Below are 25,709 nucleotides of genomic sequence, written 5' to 3' on the forward strand. Positions count from 1 at the left end.
TTAATTCATGGCACAGAGTACTATAGTAGTTTTCTTTGTCCTCTGACAATCAACACGAGGCTTCGAGCCTAAAGTTGTCCACCACATTATCCCTGTCAACATAAGAGTCTGACACCTGAGTAAGGAGGTAGGAAGAAATAGTAACCTACAAGCAGCTTTTAACACACACAAGTCCTAAGGTGAAGGTCCAAAGGAGGTCCAGCAGGTCTCATTGCTAGACCTTCTAGAAGCCCATGTTCCCTTCCCACACTGAAGTACCTCAGCTGCTGTTTTTCCCTTTACCTCCCCTCCCATGCAAACAAGCTCAAAAGAGACCTTAAGCCATCAGACCAAGATTATAAAATAAAATTAAAAAATCATGAAGTGGTAGCAAAGCTTTTCATCACTATGCCGCTCACAGAACCTGCAGCTTGGGCCACTGCCTCCTACACCTACCAAAACCTCCAGATAGGTTCCCACCCCCGCGCACAACCTGCTCTTCTTCAAAGCACACGCCCTGTGACTCGATTACTGATCATTTCCCTCACAAACTGCTTCTCTGAGCGCATTTCAGGCCAGGCGCCAGGTACAGAAGGTCTGACGTGAGAGGCTCCCTCTGAGGAGGAAACCTCGGTCGCGGGGCTTTAATCCCAAGGACTGCCTGTTTACTTATGACAGGCACTTGACCAAAGTCCTGCTTTCGACTGCAAGCGAGATCCTACAGCAACAAGGCAACTCTGCCCCCAGATTGTCACTCGTACGAGCACAGAACTCACGCTGGACTTTGGCCAAGCACACAGATGCAAAGCGAGTTCCCACCCCAATGCACCAATACCAGAAGTGTGATGCAAGAAGAAAATACAGGAGAGAGAGAAGCCAGCAAATTACTCTGATGGCATATAGTTGTTCCAGGAAAGCCCTGTACAGGGACTGGTTTCTCGTTCTAGATAGGAATCATTAATGCTTTGTAAGGATCCACCTTACAAAGCCCAATTATGGAAATGCCTTGTCCAGGAGAGTGCCCTGCATCGGTCTGTAGGTTACCAGACTTAGCATGAAAAACAAAGCGTCTCTCTACGGCTTCAGGCAGGGAGAACAATCTCTCTAAATGCATACAAAGCAAAAACTGCCAGCTCACACCAAAAAGGTTGCAAAAATGTCTTCTAAATGACCCTTAATAGCTTCTTTCCAAGTAGCTTTGGCTTATCTAGTTGATCCCTATGGATTTACCAGGAAGACAAATTCTGTGACAGGCACACTCCCTGTGCCCTCTGGCCATGAGTGGGAACAAGGGGACCCTCAGAAGTCCCCTTTGTCCAGCTGCTTTGGAAGGACACCCCCACCCAGTGACTCTGCTCGCAGCACCGCAGCCTGCCCCTCAAGCCTCCCTTTTGGACTCAAAAGGCGGACACCAAAAATCAGTCCAGATGCCACCACACGCCCCGCTGCACCCATCCCACTTCACTCCTTGTTTTAAACTCTGCAGGAGCTGAAAATTAGCTATGCCATTTACCTGCCAGCGGTCAGCAGAAAACTTTGCTCAGAAAGCTAGGGTATTTCAAGATTTATTTGCAGAGCTTTGAGATACTCTTTGACTTCTACCAAGGCTGTTTTCTGTGGATAACTGCCCCAGCAGCACTGCCTCAGGCAGCAGACACACCTTTAACTCATGTTAAGCAAGCCATTCTCCCACTGCCCTTTCTCTCTGGAGCATGTGCTGCTCCAGTACTCTCTCCTAGCCTTCCTTACTCCAACTCCTAACAGCAGACACAGTTCTGTGTTCTGTGCCAAGTGACTGCTGTTATTTACTTTTTTTTTTTTTTATTTTATTAAATGAATGACCTAACAAACCCAGAGCTGTCAGCAGCTTGGCAGCTATTGACAGGTGCCTATCAATACAGAGCTCAGTCAATAGCTTTAATGCCCGTTCAACCCTGCTTTGTGACAGAAATGCAGGACCCAGGCTTACCTTGCCACCTCCCCGCTGCAGAGGACCGCAGGGTGATTTTGCCTGCGATAAGCTGTCACGCTTTTTGTTTTCTCACTGATGAAGCCTGCTCCAGGCACTCAGGCTCTCTAAGCCAAAAGGCACAGCAGGCCTTGCCTAGAACCCAGCCGTGAGATCAAAGGGAAACGAGGTTGATGCAAGAGGCTTATTACTCTGCATTCATTTAGATCTCCATACAAAATGAATATAAACAAGCACGCTCTACACACAACACACAGGCTCTTTACATAGGCACAAACTTCATCCACTGACAGCATCTCCCGAACTACAGGATGCCACTGGGCTTCTGAAGAGCATGCCACTTCTTTTGGGAAAAGGTGGAGGCTGTAACTTCTGGGTGCATCTTATGGGCAGTGCTCTGAATGCACAAAATAGGTAGTGGCTATGGTAAAAGACAAGGGAAGATGCCACCACTTTTCCCACCATCTAGCACAGAAGACCAACACCTCACCGTGTATTCCAACAGTTTCCAATAACAAGTAATTGCCTATTTTCTACCTCAGTATTACTCACTATGTTCAAGAGCAAAAAAATGCATGTACTGATTAAACATACATTACTGTGGGGAAAAAAAAAAAAAAGAAAAAAAAAGTACTGGAACCTAATGATTTATTCACCCATTGTGTCAATTCTGACTTTTTCTCTCAACGATTATGTTTGGTACCCTGAAAATTTAGGAAGCATCCTGTGTTAGTTCAGCATCTGTTTCATATTTAGAAGCTATTCTTTGCAAACACAGGGGTCACGCTGCTTTTAAAGCAGCTACTGCCAATTCTCTTTTGCAGGGCAGATTTAATAGCAAATTCCACTGCCACAGGATTCACTGTGTAATAATGAAGGGTAGTGTGTCAATAGATGAAACCGAACACATCAATAAGAAGCTGGCAGAGGTCCCTGCGGATGCCTCTCTTGCAACAATCATTTTAATGCGTGTAGGAGAACAATGCTGTTACAGCCCGCTCAAAGATTCCCCACAGCCACATTGCATCAAAGACTGAAACACGACGCTAAATCTCTGCAGTTGGAGCTAACAGTGGAACACGCACGGAAACAAAGTCCTTTACATTGGCAATTATTCTTCTTAAGGCTGACAAACCTAAGCAGAGCTAGCTTTTGTCAGAAGCAGACTCTTGCTAACCATCCCGACCCCAGCAATGGCTCCACCAACCTCTTTTTAATAGATACTGATATGGCAAGAAAAGAGTGACCCAAAAAGCATGAAAGCATGCAAATCACAATCATGAAGCAAGCATTAAGCAGCATAGCTGAACCACATCTTTAGGAAAGTCGGCAGAGAGGCAAGCCCAGACGGATCAAGCCTATTAAACAGGAAGAGTACTATAAGTTCTTTACTTTTTCGAGAGAAACTATAGCAGCAGCAGGAACTGGTTTACAGCTAGCATGAAGTAAAGGACAAAGGGGGACACCTGGGAAAAAGCCTGAGAGAAGAACTGAAGCCAGAGAACAGAAGTTGAAAACCACACATAAAGTTTACATTGATTTCTTTTTTTAAGGCCACATATAAGAAAGATGATATATACTGTGTCTGCCGTAAGCAGCAGGCTCTCACAAGCAGATATGATCAGTGATCCACACAGACCAGCAGCACGTTGTTCCAATACTGGCCAATTTCGCAGAAGGAGACAAAAAAAAATAAAAAAAAAAAAAAAAAAAAAAACCTTCACAACACATTTACAGAACTCTGAAACCGGAATAAAAAGGCAGCTTCCACTTCCCTGCCCCCAATTCCAGCTGTGATCCTCTGACACCTCAAAAAAAAAAAAATGACAGAGTGCTTCCTCGAGGGACCTGAGACTAATTCCCTAACGAGCCTTTAGAAACGGATACTTTTCCAAGCCTTATAATGTGGCCAAATTTGGACATTTTTCATAAGAACAGCAAAAGCCACATTCTTGGTGCAAAGTTAACTCCAGCCAAATTTCCAGCCCTTGCTCTAAAGCACTGAGGTGCTACAAGTTCTCAGCTTAGCAGCTGCAATATTATTATTTGCTCGAGACTGAGGAGGGGGAATTGGCCAGAACATGTGGGAAAAAATAATAATAATAATAATAACAAAGCTGCTTCTTCCTGCCTTCCCCACTCCCAAAGTGTAATGCTTGGAAACATTTGAGCTTTTTTGTTTGTTTGTTTTTCAGGGGGAGAAAAAAAAAAAGCCAACGTGGGGTATACACCCAACCCTAAAAATTTCAGCTTGAATGCATGAAGCCATGCAGAGTAATAAACAATTTAAGAGATGGCCCTCGTAACAAAAAGTAGCAAGCAGACGTACTACAGGCATTGCTGGCAGCCCTGTCTATCAGCAGCTGTGACAGCTTGCCTGTGAGCTCCAGTCTTTAATTAGTTCTCATTCCTGAAGTTCACAAGTCAATTAATTCCAAAAACCATCCTCAAATCCTTTTTTAAAGGAGTAAAACACTGCTCACAACTTGGTCTCTTATTTACTGACTTATTCTTCCCATAGCTCGGCTAACAGTTCAGTTCCTTTACAGCATCCATGCAAATGCCATCTGGCCGTAGAGATTATCAGCAGCTCGCTGTTTCAGCTTGCTTCAGCTCTTCTTCATATTTCTGCAGCACAATTTTGCCATCGCTGCATACAAAAAAAAAAAAACAAACCACCAACACATCGTTCTCAGGGCTGTTCCTTGAGACCCAGTCACATAAGGCTTTCCCTCCAATGTGCCTCACCCAACAGCGTAATGAAAAGCACCTACTGCAACACTTGCACAAGTTTCAAGCAGTCCCCAGGACAATTACATCAATTCACATTTCCTAGCATTCCCATACAGCTTTATAACATTAGAAGACTCAGTCAAGATATTTAGCAGCACTGGTCCTACCTTCTAATCTCACTCATAAGCCTAGCCGTAACGCCGTAGCTAAAGTTTGTGACCGTTTCCAGTGGTAACCCAGTTCTGAAACCTCTTCCAACTACAGAGGAAAAAAACAGACCATCCCTTTTTCTGTCTCGGACTTCAGTTAGATGAAATCAGCTGTTTTTCAAATCTGAAAGCCCTCATGTCTACAAATAAGCCAGATTCTGATACAAAAAGCAGTATCTCAGTATTTCGAGCTAAGTTCTGTAAGTTCATGTTAAGCTCTTGAATCCTGTTTTAGATATGCTGATGATCTAGAAAGATAAGATTCACGGCTTTTGGCATCTGAAAAGCTATTTTTCAGATCATCCTATCTCAAACACAATTTTTTTGAAACAGATTATCTATCTTTATACCTTTGCCACCTATAAAACCTAATGCATAAGATGTTTTAAACTTTCATCTCATTATTTTAGAGCACTTCTCAGCGGGTATTCAAGCCTTGGAAGAAAATTGTAGCTTGGAAGCTACAATTTGAGATTTTCTTAACAATCAACTTACAAAAAAAAATGGACAATTGGAGAACTCGATATCTTGAAACAAACTCATTCCTTCTTTAAGGCAAGAAATATCAACACCCAGACATAAGGGCCTGCTTATGTGACAGTCTCTCCCTTTCTTCTTTAATTCAGTTTTGGTGTACACCTTCTTTGGGTTAGGAACGAGGGTTATGCAGGAAATGACTTACTCGTAGAATCACAGAATGGTTTGGGTTGGAAGGGATCTTAAGGACCATCTAGTTTCTGTCCTGCTGCCATGGGCAGGGACACCTCCTGCCAGCCCAGGCTGCCCAAAGCCCCATCCAGCCTGGCCTTGAGCACCTCCAGGGATGGGGCACCCACAGCTTCTCTGGGCAGCCTGGGACAGGGCCTCACCTCCCTCACACTAAAGAATTTCTTCCAAAAATCTAATCTAAATCTAGTTGTTTTCATTAAAGCCATTCCCCCTTGTCCTGTCACCACACCCCCTGACAGGGAGTCCCTCCCCAGCTTTCCTGCAGGCCCCCTTGAGGTACTGGCAGGCCACTGTAAGGTCTCCCCAGAGACTTCTCTTCTCCACGCTGAACAACGCCAACTCCCTCAGCCTGAGTTATTATTCTTGGGCACAGAGTGAAACATGAGTATCCATAACAAACATTACAGGTGTCTTACACATCAGGCTTCATTATTTACTACTGCAGATCTGAAAAAGCAGGACTGCTAGGCCTTGTAGGTAAACATCTCCAGGAAAAGTCAAGCAAAATGCAAAGAAAAATACCTTTTTCATGTTATAACAGACACCCTCACTTCATACTTCATCTAATGTCCTTCCATCAAAACTCAGAGACCTTGACAGACACCAACATAACCCTTACTTTGACCCAATTGATATTAGCAATGTTTTCCTCAAGTCCTTTACAATTTAACTTTCCAGTGATTAATTTCTATACATATCAGGAAGGCTTCACACCTTCAGATAAGGTGTCCATTACTCTTCCTCCTAAAACACAGGACTTCACACAAAAATGTATCAGTGAAAGGCATCTAAAAGAGACAATTGTAACATTTAGTTTCGAAAAGTATCTCACTTAGATATGCAACTTTCTCTTCATTAAGAAGACACACAGATCAGTTTTGCAGGTGTTTGAAAAGGACTGTGGCAACTAGGAAAAAAAAAAAAACAAAAACACACCACCACCACATAAAACCCATCAGTTTATCAAACATGAAAGCTGAAATCTCAGATGTCCCCAAATGTTTGTTTGTATATAGAGGTGGATTTATCTACATATATGTATTTTATTTTATTTTTTTTAAACCTACAATCCCCTCTAATTGAGCATGTGGCTGCATTTTTAAGTGACCCCTACTGCTTAGTTCAAATCTTGTTCAGGCAGACTTACACTTCGATTCAGGGATTAGAGCCAAATACAACAGAGGCTACCTAAAGAGCGCAAGCTGTTGTAGTGTTGAAATGTAGCAATTGAGAAATCTGGAAAACAGGGATGAAGAATTTTCAGAAAAAGCACCTGTGCTACTGAAAAGTAGTTCTGGACCTCAAAAGATGCACAAGAGCCAGAAAGAGGTGACTAAGCTATCATCTGCTGACCTGAAGGAGCACAGGGTGCAAGGGTAAAAACACTTGCTGTACTGCTTTTCCTCTGATTTCCACGGACTCCCACAGCCTACACTCTAAGAAAATACATCAGCATGGCAAAAACACATGGGAAATGCTTCCTCCTCAGAAACAACACCTGCCTTCCAGTGCCCCACCAACCCAGCTCCAGCCTTCAGCATGTGCTTTTTAACCACCGCTAAAGCTACAGCAGAGGTATGCAGGCCTCACCGCCTGCTCCTCCTCTGAGTAGTAGCATGGGCACGAGTCCACCTCCTTCCAGCAGAAGGAGAGCAAAGGCCACCAGCGCTGAGCTTGCCAGCAGGTGAGCAGACACCAGCAGGGAAAGGAAGCAAATTCCCTGCAACACACCTTGAAAGGTGCGTGGGCGCTCGTCCATGCACCACTTCCCCGCCCTAAACCTTATGGCTCACCCATTTTCTCATGCTTTTGCTTTAGGTGCAAACCCAGGAAAAGATTAAAGCGTGCTTTTCCTTTAAGTTCATGATCGCAATAACTTACACTAATTGCCAAAAGCTTTCTAACACAGAGCCTGAGCTAAAGCTTGATTCAAATGACTTGCTGCTGTAGCTCCTGAGGAAAAGAAAAACAAACACTGAAGAATTCCAGGTGCAAGTTGTAGGAAATAACATATTTATGTGCACACAAGGCTTCTGGGGATCTGGCATGCTGGCACTGGCTGCCATCACAGCAGACAGCGTGTGTCACCCAGGTCTAAGTGACAGTAAGAAAAAGGTCACCCCTGGGAAACCCAGCATCAGTGGTATTCCCTCAGGATCTAGTGAGCGCCTGCTCTCCTCCTGTCCCACAGCACGTACACAAAAACGAGCTTTTGATCAGTTACACTGAAAACCTTACCTTAAATCTCAAACAAGAACAGGAAAAAAAATAAAACCCAGAGGCTGCAAGGCTCACTCTCAGACGCTACAGTCTGAGGCCTAGTAACCACTAGATACCTGTGGGTTTGGGTTTTTTTTAAAGTGTTGTCCTAGGAAGGATGTTTTGGTTTCCACAGTGTTTCACAGGTTGATTAGGCAGGCTGACTGCAGAATGAAATCACACATAAAAGAGGGAATGGCAGTGCAAAACTCCCTCGTGCTGCCCTCTCTCCTCAAAATCTAACCACACCAGAGGGAAGCAGACAGACTAGATCAAGCCTTTAATTCAGGATCCACCATCTCCTTACCAACACTGGCACTAACAGATAACAACAATGGTACTGGATCCAGGAGAAAGGATGAGAAAACATTCCTATTTGTCACGGCCAGATACTTCAGCCATTTGCTGGGTTATTCCGTAAAGATCTGAACGAAACAATCAAGCCTAAGTACACGCAAGGGATGAACTTTTTCATGCTTCAACTCCTTCCCTCCACCTTGGTTATACGGAAATTCATCAACACTTGCAGCACATTAATTAAAAGAAAGAAACAACAGCCCGTCTCCTCTATTAAAGAGCTCCTGGAAAACACACGTTTGCAGAAGCACACTTTTCCCACCCCGAGTGAGAGGAGCAGCACCTCCCCAGCCTCTCACACAGCCTCCTTGCAACATTTGGAATAGCTCAGAGAAGCGACAAATTGTATCAGGAGACGGTCACACCGCAACACACCAGACAAGTCATTCCGAAAAGTTCAGGGTATTTTTTTCCTGCACACAAAAGCACTTTCAATTTTAACAGCACGACTGTAATTAAAAAAAGGACAGACCATACAGACAAACCACGTTGCAAATGGTGGATCGATATCTGTGCATGCACGTTTTAAGTTATGGGAATTATTTTGTCTGGAATTAAGGAGGAAAAACAAAGAAAAACTTCCCTGTTGCACACCACCCTTAATACATTTACTTTTCGCTGCGTGATCCCGAGCACTTTATCCAAGAGTCCTGCTTTTCCGCTTGTCCTACTAAACCACTCTCTCGAAAAAATTGTGATTCCCTCTCCGTTTCCTAACCAAAGAGGCTAAAAGGTGTCCTCGGCGGTTCTCCGCCGCTTCCCCAGCCGGCACGGTGCCGAAGAGAAACGAGGCTGCAAGCCGGGGGAAGCAGAGCGGGCACCTCTCGCCCAGCCTGGCCGCCCCGGGACCCAGCCGGGGGGGGGAGCCCAGATTTGGGAGGCCCGGCTGCCCGCTCTGCAGAGTTGGGACGAGGCTTCAGGGTCGCTGCCGTGTCCCAAGCCGGAGCGCAGCCCAGGCGGGCGGGCAGCGTTTTGTCTGAAGGCAGGCGGTGCCGGGCGGGGGGGGGGGGGGCACCCCGCTCCTTGCCCCCGGACCTGGGGAGCCCGGCTCCCACCTCCCCTGCCCGCCCCAACTCAGCGGGACCCCAAAATGTTAAAACGATGAATTAAAAAAAAAAATCATAAAAAAGCCACCAACCAACCAACCAGCCAGCCATCGCCCACTCCGCGGGAAGGAGCCAGCGCCCAGCACCTGCACCAGCGGGTCCCGCCCCCCCCCCCCCGCCCCAGGGGGGTCCCCGGGGAGCCCCCACCCCAAAGTTTGGGGCACGGCCCCAGCGCAGAGGGTCCGCGGGCCCTGCCCTCCCCCGCTACCTGCGGCCCCCCGCGCTCACCGAGCAGCAGCATGAGGAGGAGGAGGAGGAGGGGGAGGCAGGGCGCCCTGACCCCGCGCTGCCCCATGCCGCACGCCTCCTGCTCGCCTCCCTGGCCCGGGGACCGGCGGCAGCGCTCCCGGCTCGCCGCCCGCTGCCCCGCCGAGCAGCACGGAGCCGCCCGCCCGCCCCGAACCGGCCGCGCCGCGCCGCGCAGCCAACCACGGAGACAAACTTTCCCCAGCGCCCGCCCCTGCCCGCAGGTAGCGGGGGGGCGGCGGAGCGGGGACGGCCCCCGGAGCCCCGAGCGGGGCGGAGCCGGAGCCTCCCGCCCGGCCCGGCCCGGCCGCCGCCGCCCGGCCTCCGAGCACGCGGGGCCCGGCAGAGCCGCCGCCCCCCCACCCCCGGCCGCTGGGCCTGGCCGGCCCGACATGGCGCCCAGCCCGCCCCAGCCCCGTCCCCTTAGGCAGTGCCGCTGCCTGCACCGCGAGAGGTGTGGGCAGGGCAGGAGGTGCCCCCTGCCCGCCCCTGGGCACCCCGCCGTGCCCCTGCCGCAGCACCGCAGCCCCCCGCCTGCCCGTGTGGGTTTGGCCGGGGGGGTTGAGTTCCTGATGGCCCGTGAAAGCAAAAGGCTCAGGAAACTTGGGGAGTTTCAGTCTCCTTGCCATGTTGTAGAAACAGGGTCAATAAGACTGGAAAAGCTCTCCAAGGTCACCTGGTCCAGCCATCCCCTGCCACCAACATCATCTGCTAACCCATGTCCCTAAGCACCACGTCCAGCCTCTCCTTGAGCACCCCCAGGGATAGTGACTCCACCACCTCTCTGGGCAACCCGTCCGAACGCCTGACTGCTCTTTCTGAGAAGAAATGTCTCCTCATTTCCAACCTGAACCTCCCCTGGCACAACTTGAGGCCATTTCCTCTAGTCCTCTCACTAGTTATCTGCAAGAAGGTAGCTGTAGAGAGCAATAAGGTCTCCCCTGAGCCTCCTCCAGACCAAACAACCCCAGTGCCCTCAGCCGCTCCTCAAAGGACTTGTGTTCCTGGCCCTTCACCACCTTCGTAGCCCTTCTCTGGACACACTCCGGGGCCTCGATGTCCTTCTTGTAGTGAGGGGCCCAAAACTGAACACAGCACTCGAGGTGCGGCCTCACCAGAGCTGAGTACAGGAGGACAATCACCTCCCTGGTCTTGTTGGTTACACTACTCCTGATACAAGCCAGGATGGTTATTAGCTGCAAAATCATCACCCTCCATGTGTGTGTCCTGCTCTTGTCTTCCCAGGCTCCCTTCAGGCCACCTGTTTTGCTGTGTTTTGGCAGAGCCAGGCCTGCATTACAGTTGCTGTGCAGGGAGCCTCCAGAGCCCGTACACGGTTTTGAGCAGCTCCTCCAGCAGCAAATGGCTGGCGTGGGCTTTATTCCGGTGTCCCCAGCACACCTCGGCCTGCAGCACGCCTTGGGTTGGGTGAGGTTGTTTGCTCCCACCAGCAGGAAGTGCGCGCTGTGTTCGCGCCTGGGAATGATTACCAGATGGGATTTGGGGTTGGACTTTGCCATTAATTCCGTAATGCTTCACAGGAGGGAGGGTGTTGCCTGATAGGAATGAGACAGGAGCCTCCTGGTGAGGCTCGGTGAGAACTTTTATGCTCCAACTGCAATTACCTGAGCTCTGGTACAAGTGAGATACCTTTGCAGAGCTGCAGCTGCGAGGTGCCTGGGGGACACTTGGTCTCAGCCATGCTGAAGTTATCCTGTCTTCTAAATTGCAAGTGAGGCTGCAGCCACAAACATGACTGAGCAGCGGCTGCCCAAACAAAACAGGACTTTTTTGTGTTTACAATACCCTCTATGCCCGTTTGTTCTTGCCACCTGTTTGTGATCATTCTGTTCTACCTCCTCCTCTGGCCAGCACTCAAATACATTTTTTCTGAAATTCTTTTCCTTCACTGAAAAGCATCTCTTCTGTATACCAAAACATGTTTCTTAACGTCAAATTCAGAAAACTGATTAGCTCTCTCCCCCTTACCAGCCTACTTCCATCATGCTGGTTAAACTACTGATCCTTCACCAAACTCTAGTCCTGAAAACATGTCCCCTTGTACCCCTTAAGCCTCGCAGCAGCAATCCTAGCAGGTACATATGGATGTAGTCACGGATGCAAAGTTCACTGCATGCACAATCCACTGGCTCTGCAGGAGCCCCACTCTGTTTGCTCTGTGCTTCGTGTTTCCTGTGTTCTGCTGCTGGGTGAGGATCAGCGAGCTCGGACCTGAATTAGTGATTGGTTGCAGCAGTAGCTGTCTCCAAGAGATGGTCTTGAGGATTTTCTTTGTACCCCTGGAAAGCTTTGCCTTCTGACTGTCCAATTTGGAAGGCCCTATTGCATTTACTGTAGCTGCCAGGTGCAGGTGTCTACTTCACTATGACTTGGCCCTGGAATTGTACTGGTGAAAAGAAAACATAAACCCCTATGATCCTAGAGTTGTGGTGTGTGGTATTCCCAACAAGTGGCACCTCGCCCTTTTACTTCACATTTAGTAGGAACCAATTTCCTTCCCATATACACGGTCAGACTCCCAGATAGGAGGGGCCACCGTAACTCCTTAATCTGACATGTGTACACAAGCCATGAATTTTTTCCCAGCAGCTGGATCAAGGCAGTTTTATTTGAAAGAAAACACATCTTGTCTTAAAGGCTCCAAGGAATGGAGAGTGCCTTGTTCCATCCGCTAATTTACTCCAACGTCTCATTACTCTTGCTGCTAGAAAATTGCTTCTTTCAAGGTTGAATTTGTCCGACTTTGACTTCGAAACATCAGAACTTGTTATGCTTTTGTCTACAAACCTGCACTCACAACCCATTTTCATGGATAAGTAACTATACACAGTGCTCCTATCACTGCTCACTGCTAAACAGAATGGATTGTTTTCGCCGACGCCTCGCATTATAGGATTCACTTCCCAGCCCCTGCAGCATCTTTTGGATTCTCCCACATTTCTACGTGCTTGTTGACATGCAGGCACCCACCCTGGATACAATATCATAGTGGTCTGTACACATGCTGCACACGGAGGAAAAACTATTTCTTTATCATTATTTGGTTTTCCCCTTCCCACATACATGAAAACTGAATTACACCATTAACTGGCAACCCTACACAAACAGCTTGTGGAGTCCATCACCCATGCTGAATCCTCAAGTCTCTTTTTGCATTGTTTTCCAAGACAGCCGTTCATTACTGATGTTCTTCCTTTCTCACGCCGTGGCCTTGCAGCAGGCTGTGTTAAACAATGTTTTGAAATGCTGTGACAATTTAAGCAGATGTTTGAGATCCCTCATTCGATTTTAAAACCATTTCTCTGAGGCTGATAAGTCACCAGCATAGATGCCAAAAAGAACAGGGCTGAAGCTGACCACTGAGTTAGTCTACCTTCTCCTTCGAAGCCTGTTTTCTTCTTTTTTTTTGTTGCGTGTCCTACTTTCAATGGATTGTTACATGTATGTGATTATGTCATTTTTTCCCCTTGCCAATTCCATTTTGTATAGTTCAGCTACAGGAGCCAGACCGAGTTAAAAGCTTTGTCTGAGTATAAAGTCAAGACAAATATCTTCCTCTGTTTTTGTGCTTTCTCCATGTTTATTTATGACGTGCAGGGTAAATATGTGGTCAGTTGTTTGTTTCTTAGGAAGGCATCCAGTTTGACTTTCAGCATTTGGCATTGTTGTCGTTGCGTAGATACCACATCTATTTCATTTCTTGATGACACTGCAGAAATGTTTGCCTGCATTTCTTCATACCTAGATTGCTGCATAATGCATTGGCTGAAGGCACCTCTCATTCTGGGGTAACTAGATTAGCCAGCAGTCTCTCGGAGAAGGATCACCATTGAAGGGTTATATTCAACAACATGATTGCTGATCGCTGGCTGCGAACCCTAAGCAGCAGAATGATCTTTTGGTGCCACTGCCTGCTGTAAGTGAGGGCCCTTGCTGCTGGTGTGCGGCAGCCATAAGCTCTCCACAACAAAGAGAGGGCTAGGCAGACAGGTAAGTCCATGCTCAACTGCTCTGTCAGCAACAGGGCAGACACTAAGGGCAGGAAGGAGACCGTCAGCAGCTCCCAAACTGCCCTGGGCAAAGGGAACCACAGCGCAAAGCTGTCCTGCAGACACCTACACCTAGATGTGCTGTCTGGTGCCGTGGGTACTCATTAAAGATCCTTTTCTCAAGAGCTAGGGACATTATCCCAGTGTGCTGGCCAAAGTCTCGATTTCCTTCTGCTTTGAGGTTCACTTTGGATTTTGGAGCGGGCACAATACTCATCCTCAGCTCCTGTTCAACCTCGCCTTGCCCTACTAACCAGCCAAGGGGCTGCCCCAGCACAGCTGTAGCTGGCATGAGCCCGACAGCCTCTAAGATGCACAGTCGGTTTGGTGAAATGCTTCCAAACGTACCTGGATATAAAATACATGCCCCCTGTCATTCCTCTCTCGGTAGCTGAACAGAAATATGGGCAACAGCAGAGAGCTCACAAAGAACTGTGAAAAACTCAGCTTACCCATTATGTATTATGCATTAAAACCTGTCTCTATTGAGCTGTCCAAGATAAAGTCCTACTGGCATTTGATCAAAAGGGCAGGAAATTACCTTGATTTGTCCTGGCTAGAGCTGGCTGCCTTCTGTAAAAAGTATTTGTGAATAAATTATTTGCAGATTGACGGAAAAAAAAAGTGGGTAATTTATTTGATGAATATTGTTCAGATGGCTATTGAGGTAACCAAGTCATGAGGAAAAAATATTGGTGAATGATTTATTTGAAAATCTAGTTGAAATTTTACAGGAGAAAATGGTCAAACAAACTGTTTGCCACTGTTATTCAAATGTTAGCAGAAGTGAAGTGCACCATGGTGCTTCAAGCCACGGTCCCAAGAAAGGTATGAAATATGAATTCAAATCTTCAAATCTGCACTCGCCTTCTCCTTATTCACCTATTAGCGAGCGCAGGATAGATTCTACGTTTGCAGCTATTTATTCTTATTTATTATGAAGACATTCTGGAAACTATCTTGCCTGATAAAATAGCAATGAAAATTGAGTACCTTTTACTTCCCTCCTGCCTCCCTTCAGCGGATCTCTAAGCACTTTACAAATTTCAATGGGTTTAATGTTACAGCTGTTCTGTGAGGCAGGAAGGCATAATGAAACCCAGAACAAGTAGGAAGCACACACTGCTAGCTACAGGTTCCTTTACATCATAAACTATCACACTTCGTGAGCATTTTTAGACCAGACTCCTTTCAGCAGGGCACATCAGTTACAGGCTGACTACATTTTTCAAATCTGGCTGCCTGACATTTGGTTCTTAATTCTGTACTTGAGCACTCATAAACAGCTGCTTTATATTACATGCTGAGCTCTTGTTGAATTTGATGGAATTTTTCAGCATTAAACACATGAGGAGAAAGACATGTATCATGATATTTCGGTGCACGCATACAGATTTAGCAGCATGACCTTAGATGCTTGCCTGCAGAAATGTTTACGATGGTCTAGGAGGAAGATAATAACCAGGAAGCAGGCAGGTTGCAGAGACCTGTGAGTGGCTGCAGCTTGCACACCCATGTCACTGGTGCCACACAAGCAAACCACACACAGAAGAGTAATCCAACCTGCTAGGCAATAAACGAGACATCTTTCTCCTTGATGCCTCTCTTTTACATCTCCAGTAGCAGGGCTGCAGCCCCTCCCTTGCTTTTTGCTCAGAATTGTGACTGCTTGGTACCCGATACGAGGAGCTGTACTTCCAGAGCAGTATATGGGTGTTAAGGGTTTGGCATTAGATGTTATGGCAGCTCCTGCCATGGCACATACAGCAGAGATAAAATCAACACCCTGCTCACACTATTGGACATTTTCTTGTCAAGTTCAGCACAAAGGGGATTTGATCTCCAGTACCAAGCTGAGCATCACCAAACAAAGAATTTGTGAAGAGAATCTGCGTGCCAAGGAAGTATGTGACTAAATTATCACCCAAAAACTTGCTGCCTAAACTCTGTAGAAGTGATCAATTAATAAAGAAATGATCTAAAAGATATTTTTATGTAATGATGACTGAATATCAAATTGAAGATCTGCTGATCAGCTTAAACACAAACTATAAAACCAGAATAAACATTTGGTTGTTTTCTGTTGATCATTGGTGACAGTTAAAAATCTAGATTTACTTGGCATGATTTTTGTTCTCTTTCCCACTGGCATGTCTAGGAAAAATCAAAAGGAGTCAATTGTGCTTTCAGGTTTTCTCCATTTCTGTGTTGTGACTGCAAAAATCATAGGGGAGGATATTGCTCTGTTTTAAAGGAACAGCTTTCATTACAAACAGAGACAGAAAACAATAGAAGCATTTCAGTTGGCGTTTGTTTGTTTTCGTATGGATCCTCCGAGGCAAAATTGAAGTTGGGAAGGCAGGGAGAGTCTCTGCTTGTAAGGCAAGCAGGTACAATTCTCATCCTGCTCCAGATTCTCTCTCTCGATGCAGTTCAGTTATGCTCCATTTTGGGAGCTTGCTTTGCTTTTTTTCCTGGGGTCAGCCTGAGCTTAGCTCTTTTTTGTGTTACTACCTGTGGGACTACTCTTTTTCCACATCAGAAACAGGCTTAAATCCTTTTCTAACCTTGCCTACAATGAGCAGGACATCCATGCAATGTGGCAAATTAAATCAGAAGCTGCGAAAGCACGTTTCTCAGGGATGTCCCAGAGCCTCACATATCACTACAAGGTGCATACCCCAGTCTGTACTTCTTTACATTTCTGAGGAACAGAAATTACAGAAGCAGGAAGCCAGGAGGCCTCCGCCTATGCAAGGCTGAAATGCTGCAGATAACATACACTGAGCTGTCACCTATTATCCTGAGTTGATTTTAAATAATCTATAATCCAGGGATGAGAAATGAACACCACAGGATGAGGCAAATCCTTCTCATGCAGCAAGACAGCGTTGTCACTACACCGAGCCACGAAGCAAGAAACGCTATCTCGTCAAGAGAGGACTTCTAATTTCTTGAGCAGAGTGGCTAAAAGAATCTTCCTGAGTGCACTTACATTAGCGGGAGTTAATTAGGAGATTAGGCTGGGGCTGATGAGCATGACCCCTTCTGACAATCTGGGCACACTCTGTAGCAATGAGAGCCTGGAAGCAGGGAAGAGGCACGCTATTAGCTGGCACAGTTGCTGTGCCCCAAGGATCAGAGGACAGCCCACAGAATGACCCAGCAGGGTGTTCTGGGGGCTCTTCCCACCCTGGGGTGGGGCGGGTGGAGATGAGATGAAGAGAGCTTTGTATTAATAAACAGGGAAAGCCAGTGAAATCCCAACGTCTGGTTTTCAGGTTCATTTTTAACTCACAGTGCCGAGTGAAGTGATTAGAGATGCAAAATACATGCAGAATAAAACCAACATAAAAGTTCAGTGACAATTGGCAAGCTGAAACTTCTGCTTTCAACAGAATTCCAGAAACAAACTTAGAAAGCTTTGTGCACAAAAAGCTATAGGAGAGCAAAGCAACCTGTGTTCTTATTGTATTTCCAGTCCTTTTGGCATCTCCTGCTCACTGCTATTTGCTGTCTTCTTCCCTCTGTTTTGGTTCCACGTTGGATGACCAGCTAACTAGGTACTGAGCCAGCAGAAGGAAAAAACAGGTCAAAAACTGCAGATGTCTCAGTGTTTGAGCCCAGGAGACATCAGATAACAAGCTGTTATAGTCCATCTGCAAATCCACTAGCTGGCTCGTTATTCATGAGTGCCTGCATAAGGCCTCGTTGATTCTTGTCTGGCTTCGTGCTCTTGACCCTGCAGCGCTTTGGGGGCATCTGCAAGCACAAAAGGTTCGTTAGCGCATCCAGCACTCCTTCTGTGAGTTTTGGGTAATATTCGGGGAGGAACCTCAAGTGCCAGCTACCCCGAGAAGATGCACCTCACCACAGATGTTCAGATGGGGGATCCTGCGTGCTGCTGGAACGCTGCTCCATACATCCGTGCCTCTGCAAATCCTGCACCCTTGAAAATGGTCCCTTGCAGAAAGTGCTCCTGCTTTGGCAACACGAGGAACATGCATGCTGATCACGTGGTTCACCAGGACAACCAAAAAAGCTCACTTATCGCAAGGTAAACTGCAGCACAAATTCTCCTTGCCTACCCTGTGACCGCAGGGATGGCAAGCAAGGAAACACATTGAGATTCAAGTCATGATATATAAAAATCTCACTAATTTAGGCCCAAGAGACTTCAGAAGAGGGCAGAATTTGGCTCTCAGTGAGAAGGCAGTGTCTGCATATAAAGTCACTGGAAAATGTCCAATAAGGCTGCATATACCATGTCCCCCCAAATCAGCTTCCCTGGCTGGGGAGTAGCTGCTATTCGCAAGCTGCACGTCTTAGAGCAGAATGAGAAGGTTCAGTAAAAGCAGCATGAATAAATGCTATTAACATGGTGTTGAAGAAACCTTCAGATCCAGCCTTTGGGCAGATGAGTGAGCACAGCCAGGCAGGGCAGGCCTGTGTGGGGGGCTCCGGCTCTTCTCTTATACCCCTGCAGAAATCATCACCCCTCTGCTGGAGGGAGAGCAGAGACCCCTGTGTCCCCTGCCAATCACATGTCCCATGGGCTTCCCCTGTGGCTTGTCACCCACCACATGGCAGAGATGATGTCTCCTGTGAGCGAGGAGCCAAGAGCGAGCAGGACATCTGCCCCTGGAGAGGTTTTTGGGTAGAAGTAGTGCAAAAGGAAGCATCACAGAGTTTCCAGATCCTGTCACAGAGGATCAGGGCAGCTGGGTAGCCGTGGAGACGGAAATTGAAGGTGTGTTACGGGGATTTACATGCCGTTTTTGGAAGCCCTGTTTCAGTTTAAGATGATTAGCAGTAACTGTGAAAGCCCTCAGGAAACTGCCTCATATAACTTTATAAAGGCTCCAGACAAGGCGTAGCCCTCTTCTTTGAGCAGGAATTCCCTAGCCAGTGGCTGAAGAAATGTGTTGCTTTTCTCCTTGCTGAGAATAGGCAGCTGTTGTGCTTGCTAGATTAGCATCCAGGCTGCATGGGAAGATTTGATTTAAGGCAAGCCTGGCTGATGACTCTCTGCATGTAAAACTTCCAAAACAAGGGGGAGGGAGCAGCTGCAATTACAGTTTTCAACTGGGAAGTGAGAAAATAGAGATAATTTCCGTTTCTACAGCAATATGAATAATTATCAAAAAGAAAATGGTTGATTGGCAGCTAGAAGACTTGCTCCTACTGAAATGGGCCAGTAGGAGTAGCACAGATGAAATCCCTGGATGGAGGAGTTTACTTCCAAATGGTAAAACTCCTCTTCCCACTCTCATTTGCATGTTTGCTTACTGGCTTTTCATTCACCCTTACTAAGTATTTACATTTTTTTTTCCTCCAGAAAAGTGTTTTACAAGGTTTGCATGTGGACATCTCTTCTGTGATCCCTTGTTACCCCTGCTTACATCTCAACAGCTGCATGACTGTACATGACTGCAAGCCATTCAGGCATCAAGGCTCTATAAAATCCTGCATCCACTTGTAGATTGTAAGCAACAATGTTCATTCTCAAAAAGATTTGAAAAACAGCCATATTGAGCAAGAACAGACTTTCCCCATCACGTTGCTTTCATACAGAGCTGGTTTTCTGGTGCTGCCTCAGACAGCCGTTCCTTCCAAAATTCCTATATCCAGCAGTCAACAAATCCATGGCTATAGCCTTTTGATGTGATAATAAAATACCAAGCCAATTCTGGAGCCAACCTCTGGCATACGAGTCTGGACTTCTTTCTCTAAGTGTTGCCAATGCTAAAAAAGAGCCTGCCACCTAAAAGAATGTGGTGCACCATGTGAGCAACACCGGCTCAGCTGAGCCGCCTGCCCGCTGCAGAAAGGCAAGTCCAGTGATGCTCAGCTCGTCTAGCTGCAAATCTGCTGAAATCCACTCTAGCTACTAAAACTGAGAATCCACGGGGTCTGAATCAGAACGAGCAAGCAGTCAAACCTAAAACATCACTGCAATTTGCTGCTGAACTCATGGGCTCTCAGAAACAATGAGTGTTTAAAAAGAAAAAAAAAAAAAAACTTCAGAAAGGGAGGTCATACATATCTTACAAAGCAGGTAATGCCTTTTGTATTTCTCGCTGAGCTTCTGTAGCTGGTCTTCTTGAAATACTCCCATCAGCACATGCTGGAGCACATCTCATGCCTATTCGAACAAACAAAAGATGTCTCATCTTTCACTTTCTCCTTCTTCCACACTGCTGGGAATTACTGCTCTTCTCTTCTTCATTCTGCTTCTCATGTGGAGAGAGTCATTTTTAATTTTCTAGCACAGTAAAAATAATACAAAGCTTCATGAATGAAGCTGGCAAAATACAGAATCGGGCTGTACTCTTCATGCACAAAGATAAAATGGTAACATAATATTTAATCAGGGAGTGAAAGAAAGAGAAGTGAGTTCATTAACTTTTCCCTTGAGTGAAAACTCCTGTTTTCATTTTTCTTTTATTTTTATTCAAATAATTTGCAAGAGAACACCATCCGTATGCAAATGCGTGTGTCCTCAGAACACAGCTTTCTTTTATATAGATGATCGTGAGCCCACTCCAATAAAGAGAAAGAGCTGGGATTTTTCCATAGAAGTAATTGGCTCTATTAGCCTCCAGTTATCTCTTCCACATTCCTGACAGCTCATGTACTTCAGTGGACAGCATTTGGGAGCATTGGATGTCGCTGGCCCAACTGCTTTTACCTGGGGTTAATTGTTTTCTTCCCCTACCTGCAAATGACTGAGGAGGAGGAAACTTTTGCATTTAATTCTCTGTATAACAAGATTCACGGCCTTGAGACCTTTGGAGGCTCCACCTCACCCCAGCTCCCTGCGTTATTCCTGGAGCCAGCTGGGCTTGGGGTGTCATCAGGGGGAGTTCAGAAGCAGGAGGGCAGGGGGATAGCCAGCAGGTTTTGGCCTCCAGCCATAGGTGGACATGGCTGTCCTGATGACAACCCAGCTGTGAAACACAGGGCATGACAACAGCACCAAATCCACCCCACCTGGGTTGTGTCCTGAAGGTATGCTACTTGAGGACACTGTGTATCTCTTGTATCTCTTCTGGGTGATCCCTCCAGGTACAGCCAGTTGGAAAGCAGTGTCGTGGAGCACAAGCTTTTAGAGAGCTGCAAAAATGATCATTAAAGTAACCTAAGCAATTCCCACACCCCCTCTGTGACATTAAAAATGCACTCGTCTCCCATCACCTGGGCCTGTTATTTCTTGATTCTTCCTCCTGTTGTTTCCTTGTAGACTTATCACAAGCCACTAATTTATGAGGAGCAGGTGAAACACAGGAGACCCCATCCCTTCCTCAATGACGTTACTTCTGTCCGATCAGTCTCTGAAAAATCACCAGGAGCCTCTCAATGAATCTTTCTGGATTACTTCCTAAGCAGCTGCTGATTCTTTCTCAGTAATAACAGAAGAGAAATCTGAGAGGAAAAACTGCAGCTGCTGCCGCAACAGAGAGAGCTTATTATGAGGCATTACACAAAAAAACATTTGTTTTTTTTCACTTCATTTTTTCTGTTTTGGTTTTGTGTTGTGTGGTGTTTGTTTTTTTGTGTGTGTGTTGTTTTGTTTTTTTTTTCCTGAGCGGTAAATTATGATGGAAAATCCACACCAGGAAGCTGATACCTAGCCCCATTGCAGGCAGGTTCCCACACAACTGCAGGTGACTTCACCTGTTTTGGTTAGCAACAAATTCTACAAGGTCATTCCCGTTCTTGTCCCTCGTGGTGTTTCCACTCCATTTCTACATGGCTCAGATTTTGCACTGGAGGCACTGAGCCGTGACCTGAGGGATTTGCCACCGGTGACTGCCTTTCTCCAGTGCACACTGGCTCAGGTTACCTCAATTTACAGTGCCACGTGGCACCATAACCACAGGTATCCTCTTACCTGCCTCGTTAATGCCTTTTGATACTACACCCTTTGGAGAGGGGATCATAATGAGATTTTTAGGCCCTTTTGCAGTACAATAACTGATAACATGAACGCTGTTCTGTGGTAAAATACAGTTCCCCAGGCCAGACTTAACCCAGAATTACCAAAGCTCTTTGAGGACTACAAAATGCTACCTTCCATTACCTTAACATTACAAATCCATATGACACGGAGAACAAGAATCAAAAAGGAGGGGGAATACCTCGTATTGTAATAGAGAGAGACTTCAAGTAGTCACGGGCTGCTGCGGAAGATGCTACATGGAAGTGAAGAAGCCTCCAGTCATCAGCAAGCTCTGAGAGGATGAAACACCTCCGACTTCCTCCAACCTGCTTCTTTTCTGCCAAACACCTATATCAAATAAAATACAGTAAAGTAAAATAAAATAAATAAATAATAAAATAAAAGCTATTATTGACCACACAGGTTACTGACCGAGCAGGCAGAACAGGGAAGTTATTTTTCCCTTGAATCCATGCCCTCCTCTGAAAGAGGCGTGCTTTTCTCTCCACCACAGCTCGCTTGCTGCGTGAGTTCAGTTAAGCGTTTATCAAGTCCTTTCCAAATCTGGAAACACTAATGTGTCATGGCAATACTTCTTGGTTTGGGAGTTACTGGGTGATTAATTGCAGTAGCTCCTCGAAGGACAACTTAATCTGCATTAACAACTCACCTGCTTCTCGGTGCAGCAATCATGCATGTGTTGGGGAGGGTGGATGGGAAATTAGGAGGTTAAAATCATTTTTAACTCTCCTTATCTCTTGACATGCCTTAAGCAACTTGCCTAAAAGGCTGGCAAACATTTACCACAGTGTGGTTGTTAGATGTAATATGAAAACAAGTCAACAGAGAACCTCAGGCTAGCTTGGGTTTTTTTAAAACTTTCCCAGGCAATCAGCTAGACCATATCCTCCTAAGCAGCTGAGTCCCTAAATTATTTGTCAATCAAAAAAAATGTAGTTTTAACCAGCAACGTGACTTTGCAAACAGTCCATTGTATGTCTTGGAATCAAAATGCTCTGTGACACAGACACGTTTCTGTATTGGTCCAACAAGTCTCGATCCCATATGGCTTCAGTTACAGAGAAACTCGCTGGAGCCTTTCCTTTCTTGCACAAAAGCATCGTCAGCTAAACTCCAATAACTGAGCTCTTTTTTTTTTTTTTTTTTTCAGGCATGTGCAAGGGGTGGAAAGAGCCTAATTGAATCTAATTTGATAGCTTTGTCAGTTTTAAAATTAGCGTGGACTGACATTTTTTCCTAGAACAAGGGAAGAGGAAAAAAAAAAAGGTCATATTCTTAGCTGGTGATGAGTTGATGATCTGGTCCCACCTTACAGCTAGGAAAACAGCAGTCCAGGGATGCAATGGGGTGGTGTGTGGGTAAGTGGTGATTGCTGCAGACCAGCCTGCAATGCCTCTACAGACCAGGAGCGAACATGAACATGACAGCAGAGGATGGTTTGATAAAACCGTGCTCCTGATTTTGGCAGCCATGGGTGCTCAGTTCTGCTGGCTCTGACACCAGCAGCTTCCCAGGGGGCAAAGCCACCCCTCAACAGAGTCCAGTGCAGGTTCACAGCAATCCAAACATTCTCCTGCAGTTTATGGTCCTCAGCCAATGTCAAATCCAGTCAACAGGAATCTTTTTGTTGACTTCAAAAGGCAGTGACTAGTCCCTAATTTGTCATTAGATCCTTTGAGCATAATTAAAGCCATATTGTGTAGAAAAGGAGGGTGGACACAGCTCCTCAGACAATGAGTTTTTCTATCATTGCTTGGTTAGCAAGACTGATGATGATAATAACACCAGTAGCAGAAGCATCCACTTTGTGCTGTGAGCCTGCCAGTGGCCTCCAGGTGTTAGGTGATTTAAGGAATCGTGGCTTTGCTTCAGCCCCAGTATTAAAAAGACTCATAAGGGAAGAAGCCCAAATATCCCCTGCCTTTAGCATCCCTTCGCTTAATTGCACCATTCCCTTCTTTCTCGAGATTATCTCACCACTGAATGAGCCCTGTCTGTGAAGTGGGTCTTCAGATCCTGTGCGCTCACTTAGCATTTCAAAGCTTGGTGCTAGAGCCACTGCTTTGCTGCAGTAGGGCCTTGAGGAAAGGGAGTGGGATCCAGCCCACCTTGAGATCAAACAAAACCTTTCCTTGGGGGAAAACGAGGTCTAAGTAGCATCCTGTCTATAAGCTCAGTGCCAGTGAGATTTTACCCCAGCCCTTTCCCTGTTATCTCTTAGTGCTTTGGCCAAGTCACCAGGCAATCACAGATCAAAATCACAAGTGCAGGTAGTCACAGCTCCTGCTGGCAGTGCCTTAACTGAGCCAGGCAGCAGCTCACTTTGAGGCAGGAGAAAAGGTGTAGCAGCCTCACCAATTTATAGCCAGGAGCGATGGATGGGGCTGTGCCTGCGGCCCTGGCTGACCGTGAAGCATCCCAGCCAAGTCAAACATGGACAGGCTCACAACCGAGTCCTGCTTCCAGGTCCTCCTCCAGGATGGAGAAGGCAACATCACAGCTCCCACCTCCTAACCAAGAGGACATGCCACCGTCCTGCTACGGGTCCTGTGCTGCACCATCCTCCTCACAGGGAATCGGTGGTTAGTTTTCTCACAGCGCGTACACATTCAGACAAGCTAAAAAAGGATTGAATGTGTCTGCTGCATCTCTTTTAGCTAGAACTGCCTGGGTACGGTAAAACGTGAGAGGCTGTTGCAGTTGTTCAAAATTGCATCTGTGTTTAATCAGCCCATGTGCCCAGCTGTCTGCTGCAGTAAATCCTCCTGGAAGCCACTGAGATGGGCTTTTCTTTATGAAATCTCATTACTGTGATAGGTGGTAGCAGCGCCTATTATGCAGGTTGCCATTATACTCAGTTTCTTCTGAGGCTGCCTGACTTTAACTGGCTGGGCTGACATCTTCTGTGAGAGGTCTTGCCTCAGGCTGACAGATTCCTCAGCCTTTTGTACTACATACTATTCAAATCTGGTTACTCTGGCCCTATTAATTTCCTCTTAGGTCTTTCTGTAGCACCATTACAATACTGGAGTGCTTAGGGCAGCTCTGGCCCTATTTAATTTCCTCTTAGGTCCTTCTGTAGCACCATGATAATGCTGGAGTGCTTAGGGCAGCTCCTGCATTTCTCCCAGCAGTTCAGTGCCCGGTGGGAAGATGCAGCCCCTTCAGATGCCCTCCTTGAGCCACGGAGGGGCTGTCTGCCCAGGCACATCAGCATAGGGCCTGGGCGCTACCCTCCTGTGTGGAAATCAGGAGTAGGCAAGTAGGGAGCACTGGCCACGCACCGAAATTCAGGTGCCAGACCCCAGGTTAAGATAACACAGGCGTAGCTTCTGTTATCAGATCACAAAAGCTCAGGAGCATGACCATTTATCCATCTCCACAGCAGGTAGCACGGGTTTTAATATTTAAAACAACGTTTCAAACCTAAATTCTTCCTGCAGTTGTGAAATAACAGGAATGGAGGCTCCCAGCTGACAGGCAATCTCTTCCTCCTCTCTTTCTGCCTGTGTCATGACTGGTCCTATTTCACCAAGCCTAACACCTTTGCCTTCCACTTAGAAATGCCAGTTGGGATTTTACACTTATTAAAGGGCATCAAAGCGGATCTCACAGTCTAGCAGAGCTTGTGCTGCTCTTTTTCCTATGAGCCCATCTTCACTGCTGCACTGAGCAAAATGGGCAATTCTCCTTCTGCAAGCCAGCTATTCAGATCTCAAACTGTTATTATTTTCCTTTTTTTTTTTTTTTTTCCTGAGCTGCAGTTATTACAAGCTCTGTCTTTTACAGGCGTGTTGTGCTGGATCAGAAATAGCGATGCACGGCCACTGAAGGTTGAGCCCTGTGTTTTGCTAACACTTTGGAAGACGATACCATCTGTGACATGATTCAGATCAGTGGTTTAGTGAAATTCAGCTGGCAGGGAGTTATCCACCAGATTAATGTTTCAGAAGTTCTCGTGCTTCCAAAACGATGCTTTGCCTTCCCTCTCCCTCTGCTGTTTTCTTCCTTCTTCCACGTCTCCATAGGCAGGCCCTGTCAGGTGTCACAGGCACCTCATTAACAGGCTTGGACAAGGCAGGAAACAGT

The 25,709-nt window shown here is 46.5% G+C and overlaps 1 protein-coding gene and 1 long non-coding RNA gene across 9 annotated transcripts in view; both read right to left on the reverse strand.

Moving 5' to 3' along the window:
- Positions 1-25,709, reverse strand: part of PTGFRN (prostaglandin F2 receptor inhibitor) — a 102,156-nt gene that overhangs the window by 55,430 nt on the left and 21,017 nt on the right. For 3 of the 8 annotated variants that reach the window (XM_068691996.1, XM_068692009.1, XM_068692003.1), the window contains one exon: positions 21,799-21,947. In XM_068691996.1, the coding sequence (XP_068548097.1) occupies positions 21,799-21,947 (149 nt within the window). Of the gene's footprint in view, positions 1-9,569; positions 9,775-19,699; positions 21,045-21,798; positions 21,948-25,709 lie in introns of those variants that run through there. The other 5 variants (XM_068692017.1, XM_068692025.1, XM_068692038.1 and 2 more) reach the window with 5 other exon arrangements.
- LOC137861059 (uncharacterized) lies at positions 12,109-19,693 on the reverse strand. Its single transcript, XR_011099343.1, has 2 exons — positions 17,524-19,693; positions 12,109-17,419 (listed from the first exon to the last, which is right to left on the reverse strand). It is a non-coding gene; the product is annotated as an uncharacterized lncRNA (long non-coding RNA).

This window comes from Anas acuta, chromosome 1 (genome assembly GCF_963932015.1).
Source record: "Anas acuta chromosome 1, bAnaAcu1.1, whole genome shotgun sequence".
Taxonomy (NCBI): Eukaryota; Metazoa; Chordata; class Aves; order Anseriformes; family Anatidae; genus Anas; species Anas acuta.